Consider the following 8,816-nt stretch of genomic DNA (forward strand, 5'->3'; position numbering starts at 1 on the left):
CATCTGTCTGTGTGTGTCAGTAGTCCGTATGGTGGTGGTCCCTCCTACGTACGGAAAGGAGGACAGCAACCCGATTCTGTGTTCATGCATAATGTCTTGGAAGAGAATGTATATACGCGCGCATTAGAGAAAACTAGAGCTAGCCATTTCTCTGTTCATCCACTTCGCTTGCTTGATCCTTCCTCTCCTCTCTTATGGTCAGTACATCTTTATCTCTTCTCTTTTAAAATTCATCTCTGTATTCATCTTCATCATGTTTAAAACGCATATATATATATATATATATATTATCAAGTTTGTCATGTCTGTGTATGTTTAGACGTTGTATTTCCAAGATATCAGTATTGCTATAGTTTTGTTTTTAATGTCAATCAAGACCTCAATCATAAAGGAACTAAGTTTCTGATGTTCTTATTATATCCAGCATGCAACTAAGTTAGTTTCATTCCTCTTTCTTTTTTCCATTTGAAATCGACAATATCCATATGAGTACCATAATCAAAATGATCTCTCGGAGAGAAATGCTATATATTATATGCTAAGAACTCTTGGAAAACTTTCCTTGTATGTATTTCATCTACACGTTACAATGAGGCACTGCCTCTCAATATATACTTGTTCAAAACAGTATAAATGGAAGAATATTCATTCTGACAATTTACAGCTAATAGCATAGGACAAAGCTTATAATGGGTGCTTGGTGGACGACGTGCTGCAGGCTGAGATTCCTTTAGGAATTGTCGTGGAGTGCTGCTGTGTAGTGGCGGCAGTACTGGCAGTGGCTGTGCTGCGTGGTGGCTGTGCATTCTGCGCTGCATGGTTTGCATGCAGTATGTGAGAGACGTTGGCAGCAGCAGCAACACTGTTTCTGGTTGGTGGCCACGCCTTATGGTCTGCATGCATGGCGTGCATGCAGCGTACGTGATGGTTGGACATTATATGTACGCACATGCATTTTTTTATAGTTTTATTATAGTTTTATATGTACGCACATTTTATTATAGTTTTATTATAGTGTTTGTTGGTTTCCCTGTGTATCTACAACCATTTGCATGGGTTCGTTTCTTTTTCCAGTATATGAAACAAATATTTACTAGGCCGATCGAAAACTGCAACTCCAGCTGTGTCAACTAAGGATACCAGTATAATCAAACCGGGGGGGCTTAGACCATTTCTTGTGCTATAAGAAGCTAGCCTGCAAAAGAGATCATGAACCTTAGTGAATTGGAGATATTGACAGTGGCTAAGAATGGCTGAGATGACTGTGACATGGGACGGGGAAAAGCAACAGATGACGGGTTTTGATCTGTCCGTTGCAATCTTTCTTTCTTAAAAAAAAAAAAAGAGAATGTACTTATATTGTAAGCTTAAAACGTGCGCGCGCGCGCGTATATATAGAAAAATGATCATGATGAAATCGCCTAATATTATTTAAACTAAATGACTACTAGACCATCACGAGAGAGGGATATACTGTAGACCAACGACAAAAATAAAGGAATCCGTTTATGTATGTACACTACAATAAAAATAGGTTTTAATGACAGATAAAACTGTCATAAGAAATGAGAAAAACGTCACGAAATATATTTGGTGACGGTTTCTGACCGTCATCACCACTGTCACGTAATGTGCGTCACCGATTACATTTGTTTGACAATTTACTGTATAAGCGTCACTAAAAATATTTTTAGTGACGGTTGGGGATATGCCGTTTGAAATAACGTTCGAACGTATCATTTTCTGTGACGGTTAGAATCTGTCATAGAAAATTATATTTAAACATAAAATATTATAATCGAACGTAAAAAAACGAGCTCACGTCCGAACGAGAAAATAAGCAAACCATTGAATTGGATCCGCAAATAGAGAATGAATAAGAAAATAATTCAGTATTTGGCATATACCGTGCGTCTATAAAAATAATATTGATTCAAAAATAAAAATAAAAAGAAGAGTTGGATTCATTCAGCAATGTCAATCATGGACGACAAGAGCAGACATATAAATGGGGGCATCACAACAAATACTGTAGTGATACAGTAACTACTAACTAATGAATAGTGCATGGAGAAGCTTTTTTAAAGCCCAGTGAACCAATAGATTATTGCAGCATCTGCCCAGATTTGCTAGTGAACTAGAAAATAAAAAAACTAATCTAAAATCTGAATCATTTGTAAGAACATCTTTAATGAAGGAAAGTCCATAAGTTTTGTCCCTCAATATTAAAATATACTTCAAACCAGCTAAGTCAAAAACAAAAAACCAACTCCATGAGATGGGAGCCATAAAGTGATAAGAAATAACACAACCAGTCACCCCTCACCAGGCCTCCTGATACCAGAACAGGACACTGAAAAAAACTTTCCATGGGATGGAACACTAATAGTTATGTCACCATAACCGATGTAACATACACTTAAAGTCACCCCCACTACAAAAAAAGGTAAGATTGGTGGCGTTTATATGCGCGGCGTTTGTTTATGCGCTAGTAAATATATAAAGTTACCGACGCTTAATATTTCCGCCAGTAAATTATTAAGATTCCCAACGTTTAAATTGTTACGCCGGTAATAATATATAGCTTTGGCGGCGTTTATAACAACGCCGCCAATATAGTAATTATGCGCCGAGAAATTAATAGTTTCCCTGTATTTATGTTGTTATGCCGGTAATAACATAGGTTTTTTGTGGCGTTTAAATAAACACCACTAATTTATTGATTATACGCCGTTAAATTAACCATGTTTGTCGACGTTTATAATATTACGCCGGTGATAATATATAACGTCAACAGTGTTTTACAAAATGCCGACAATTGACAAAGTTTACGCTGGTAAAGTGTTGAATTTTTCGACGTTTATATCATTTGAACAAATGCCGGCCATTAATTTTACACCAGTACATAAGTAGTTTTCCGGCGTTTATAGTGTTACGTCGGTAATAATTATATAGCATTGACGGCGTTTACAAAATGTTGAAAATTGATCAATAAAACACCGGTAATTGATAAATGTGCCAATGTATATATTGCTACACCGATAAGAATATATAGCGTCAATAGTGAAAGCTATTATAAATTTATTGGTAGTAAAATAAATAATAATAAAAACTTATTTAAATGATACGAAAATATCCACAAAATCTTAATTAGTTGAATTTCTGAGATGCCCTATCAGTAAATGCCATATATCGCATTCCAATTTTGGAAAGAGGGAGGGAGGTTCGATAGAACTATAGAAGAGTAGGGTTGTTCATTTAGGTTCCGGACCAGGTATGCCCAACCCAAAAACTGGATTTCAAACCCTGAACGAGTCCGACCCGGATTATTAGGGTTATGACCCAGGTTAGAACCTGGATGAATCTGGATTCATTAAAACTCGGAATCCGGGTTTTGTACTTAACCCGAGTTTTTTCTTTTTTCTTCTTCTTCTCCTTCTTCTTTTAATAAATATAAAAGCCTATATATTATTAAATTTTTGCAAAAAAAATAAAAATTAATCTTGAAAAGCTTAATTTTTTTAAAAAATTTCACAAGAATATATTTCAAAAAATCATATTAAAAAACATAATGCATTGAACATGGTCCATAATAATAAAAATATATCAAAATAGAAAACTTTATGTAAAAAATAACTAAAGTTAGAAACTAATTACCACTTTAACTAAATGCATGCAAAGAAAATATATACAATATTCATCATGTATAAATGTTCTTTTTGTTACTCATAGCTGTTAGATAATGCAAAAAATACCCCAGGCTCATGACTTGTGGAGAGCAAGTTTCATTGCATAAGCTTCCATTAAAATCATAATCTACGGGCTTTTTGATTGCCTAGGATCAAGAAGCATCTTTTATTTTTTATTTTTTTCCCTTTCTCTGGTTTCTCAGAGCCAAGTGTGCTTTAGGGGTTGGATCAAAGGTCTATCCACACGATAAACAACCAAGTAGACAATTTTCCAAAAAGGTGAGATGCCTGGCCAACACAAGAAGCAGGCTTGGCTATTAAAAATTAAAATACAAACACTAGTGTATTAAGAATAAAGAAATGGACCAACTATTTTACAACCCAATTCAAGAAAAGCCAATGTGATGGTTTCATTTTATCAATTATATATGTATATATATTGTTTGAATTCAAGCAAGAGTTCAAACTCTGTTTCCTTTTTTTTTTCACAAAGAATTCAAACTTTTAACTTTTTAAAACAATGGACCCACTATTTTACAACCCAGTTCATGAAAAGCCAATATGATGGTTTCACTTTATCAATTATATATATGTGTATATATTGTTTGAATTCAAGCAAGAGTTCAAATTCTGTTTCCTTTTTTTTTCCCACAAAGAATTCAAACTTTTAACTTTTCAGCATCATATCTCTGCTTAAAAACCAAAAAACCATGAGCAAAAAAGATCATAGCTAGTTAGTCCTCTCCATGTTCATGAATAAATCTACCAAAACTTGACTAAATTTCATGTATATATATGCTTGAAAACTTACCAATAATTAGATGAATTGAATAATAAAAGTAAACCAGCAGCACCAACACCATCGCACAATGCACACTCCATAAATAACATACCATTCCACTCAGGATTATTTGATTACTAATATTTTTCTGAACCTTTTATATGTTATATAGTACAAGAAAAGTGCATCCAAACTCTTATTTCCATTTGAATTTATAGCTCATATATTTGAACTCCTATGTTTCCATTTAAAGCTAATTACGTACCAGCAGCTCTTGAGAGCAAAATATTATTGCTTGCAGGTGAAAGGTTCTGGGTATGCTTGGAAAAGTCGATGGGGTTCAAATGAACATATGCAGTACTTCTCAATAACACCTGAGTTTTGTCGCTGCATGGCATTATAAAAAAGGGGATATAAGAAGAGGAAAATAAAGCACCAAGTTTAATCATTCAGGAATCAAATATTGTACTGTAGGCACTCTACAATCTAAACAGGTCTGTAACTGATGTCAAACCATATTGGCCCATAAAAGGAATGTGGCTTAGCACTATGTTCACAACAAGGCCGAAACTTTTGGAGTCAAAGAAACAGAGATGAAGGCAAATGCAAATTTAAATCATCTGCAGCTACATATTCACAGGTTTGAGGGCCTGGAAAAAGTTTGCTAAATATTGAAGCAGAAAGCTAAATATTCTTCAAAGATTAAAAAACATAAAAGAAATCTATAATTACTTTAAGAAAATTTGATTGTTACAGTCATCACTCCTGCAGCTGGTCCTGTTATTTGAACTTTGACTATTGGGTCCTCAATTGCCACAAGTTCAAGTGATCCACCTGCTACCCCAACTAGATAGGGCCTTATTTCTTCGAGTACCTGCAAATGGATTAAATTATATATATATATATATATATATATTTATATATATATTTAGTGGCGGGGGTACATAATATCTTGAAATGAGCACGAAATTAGGATTCCTTGAGATGAGTTAGTACTTAATAAGCATTTTCATTAATAGGATTTCACCAACCCTTCTACGGCCAGCCCTGGTCCAGCTAAATTTTGAGGCAAACAATAGATCAAATGTCAATCTGAAACTGAATTGGGCAAAGCAATGAAAGCATGCCCACTAAAAGAAGAACTTCATGGCTTAGCCAAGAAGGTAATTGACCAATTCATCATTTTTAATGACATGGCTACATCCATTGGCAGATATCTTATCTTCCAGCATGAACTGTCAACACAATGTGGTGCACATAGAAACCTTTGTACATTTAGCTTTAAACGGAACAACATATCATTTTATCTGCATATAATATTAGTAGTTGAATATACTGAGTTGTTACTGGAAATGAGAAGTTACCTCCTCTATATTTTCCTCATTCATCTCAAGACCAGTTTCTTCATCAGCTATCGGTTCCACTGCGACTATTTCAGGGATCTTTTCCATCAAGCGACACTCAATGCCCATTTTCATTGTCATAACAGAACTCGGACAGGTGCCACATGCTCCCTGTAGCTTCAATCGTACAATGTTGCCATCAATTCCATGCAATGCCACATTTCCCCCATCTGCAATTAGATAAGGTCGGATTTCATCCAATACACTTTCAACATTTTCTGCAGTTAGTGGCAATTCCACAACTGAATTCGGAGTAGCAACAGCCTTCACAACTGTACAAAATGCAAATAAGTCAACTTTTGAGATTTGATAGGTTGGAAGGAAAAAAGCTGAAAAGGAGTATTATTAACAATTAAATCCATGCTTTAGAACTTAATCTTGTGTTCATCGAGACCGAAAATTTTAATTTGGAATGCCTACTTAGTAAGAAAATCTCAAAGTCAATGAAACAATCAACAAAATCACCAATTTCCCATTTTCCATTCAAGTTAAATCCACAAAACAAAAACAAAACACGTAGAGATACTAACCGTGAGAGATTGGACTGCGTGAGCGGGATTGGACACTTCCTCTCGGAGATAAGTTTGAGCAAAGCCTTTCTCTCCAGGTGTGAAAATCGAAAACGTAAACAACCCTAGTAAGTGGAACCACAAATATCAGAGAGTATCGAGAAGCAAGCAAGATTGTACCTGGAGGAGTTGGTCGATGTAGGCCTCATCTGGGGGCGGCTTGTCATCTTGGCTGAGGAGAAAACTGCGACGGTGCTAAGATGGACTGGTGGGTTTTTATAAATTAGGATTGGAGAGAAGAAACTTTTAACTGAGAGAGGGAGAGAGAAGGAGAAGAGGGAAGGAGTCGTGCGGGAGAGAAGCGGAATGCGGGAAAGACAGAGGGAAGAGAAGAGCCGCGGGAAGGGTGGGGGAAATATAATAAAAAAGAATATAGTTAGAGGGAATGATTCCCGCATTTTTTTCACAGCAAATTTTATTATGAACAGAAATTTCATCTTTAAAAATTACTATTGGAACAATAAAATAGTTGTAAAATTACTAATGGCAAGGGTTCTAGAGTTGTAATCCAATTGGAAGAGTTGTACGGCCGTGATCAGCTTTAAACGACTTCATAATTTTTTTTAATAAAAAGCCTTCAATTATTTTTTTTATTTTTAATTTTGAAAAATATAAGAACAAGAAGAAAATATTAATATTTTACAATAATAAGCTTGGAGTATATAACTATTCATGATACAACCAATATTTCAGTATACAACAACTATGATCTTAATGTTAATGGAAAAAACATTGGATTTAAAAATTACTGCTATTTAAAAAAAGAAGAATAAGAGAGTTTGGTAGGATATCCGGATTTCAATCCGGGTGGATAACCGGATTCAATCTGAATCTCCAGTAACATTAAGATCATAGTTGTCGTATAAGGGTGTGTAACCGAATCCAAATTAGAAAAATCGGGTGGTTCTCTGCTTTGAATTAATTGGGATTTCAATCCGGGTGGATAAACGGATTTTGAATTAAAACTCGGATATCCGGATTATAACTAGATTTAATCCGGGTTTTTTTTTTTTTTAATTCTTTAAAACTTAAAAAAAAAATTATAACCGGGATTCAAAAAAAAGAAAAGAAAAAGAGGATCCGGTTACGGATAACCGGATCTCAAAACCGAATTCAAGTTTGTTTTAACAATTAACAATTAACAAATACTGATACTAATACTAATATAGACTATACTAATACTAATATTCTAATATAGACTATAGTTATACTTATATTAATATAGTTGTACTAAATCACCATAACTAATACTAATATATAGCTATACTAATAGTCTAATATTAATACTATTATATAGTCTAATATATTATATAGCTATAACTAATACTAATATATATATATATATACTAATACTAATAATCTAATACTGATACTATTATATAGTCTAATATATTATATAGCTATAACTAATACTAATATATATACTAGTACTAATAGTCTAATATAGATCACTTACAGTATTAATAATAATAGTCTATTATATTCTTTAATGTATTATGTATAACTATATAGTATATTAGACTATATAGCTCTAATTAATACTAATATAGTATTTGTTGTTGGGTTTAATCATTTTATTTTATTAATATTTAGTTGTAGGTCTAGTGGTCAAGTTCTATATGTTTGCTATCGATGATCTTAAGCAATTTCTTGATCATTCGATCTACAAGCAATGTTAGCCTTGTTCTTTGGGTGGGCGCCTACAATTTGATTGGCAATATTACTCGGTGTTGAAAAGTTTGTGTTGACGATATGTTTATATCATTAATAGTATTAGTATTACTATATCACTATGGTTAATAATATCATAAGTGATATAGTATTATAATTAATAATATAGTGATTTATATAGTAATTTATATATAGACTTAAAGTGTATTACTAATAGTAATAGTGTTAGTATAAGACCATAAAGTATAAATTGTAATTAATATACATTATATACTAATGTATATTAGTATTACTAATTTACTAATATAATTATCAAAATGAATATATTGAGAATCTATTAAGCCATAAAATGTTATTAATATATATATTATATTTAAACCATATGATCAAATAATTATTCATATTTAAGATTATAATAACATTATTATATATTTTTTAACATTAACATAAAATTATAATAACATTATCTTATATATAATATATATAATAAAATATTATTATATATATTATATAATATAATTATATATAATATAAGAAATATTATATTAAGATTTCAATTATAAAGAGAATTGAAATATTTGGATCAAAAGTACTAAACAAGCATAATATTAGTTAACAAATTAGAAAGAAAGAGGCGGCTAAAAAGAAAATAACAAAAGAGAAAGACTAGAAAACTAATGAAAAGTGAAAACTATAGTTGGCG

At 32.6% G+C, this 8,816-nt stretch overlaps 1 protein-coding gene across 1 annotated transcript; it reads right to left on the reverse strand.

Annotated features, from left to right (window-relative positions):
• Window positions 1-5,074: 5,074 nt before the first annotated feature.
• On the reverse strand, window positions 5,075-6,648 carry LOC122279788 (nifU-like protein 2, chloroplastic). The gene is made up of 4 exons (XM_043090617.1): window positions 6,563-6,648; window positions 6,404-6,477; window positions 5,835-6,145; window positions 5,075-5,344 (listed from the first exon to the last, which is right to left on the reverse strand). The coding sequence occupies exons 1-4, from the start codon at window positions 6,607-6,609 to the stop codon at window positions 5,204-5,206; spliced, it is 573 nt and encodes a 190-aa protein (XP_042946551.1). The 5' UTR covers window positions 6,610-6,648; the 3' UTR covers window positions 5,075-5,203.
• Between the last annotated feature and the right edge of the window lie 2,168 nt (window positions 6,649-8,816).

This window comes from Carya illinoinensis, chromosome 10, assembly GCF_018687715.1.
Source record: "Carya illinoinensis cultivar Pawnee chromosome 10, C.illinoinensisPawnee_v1, whole genome shotgun sequence".
Lineage (NCBI taxonomy): Eukaryota > Viridiplantae > Streptophyta > Magnoliopsida > Fagales > Juglandaceae > Carya > Carya illinoinensis.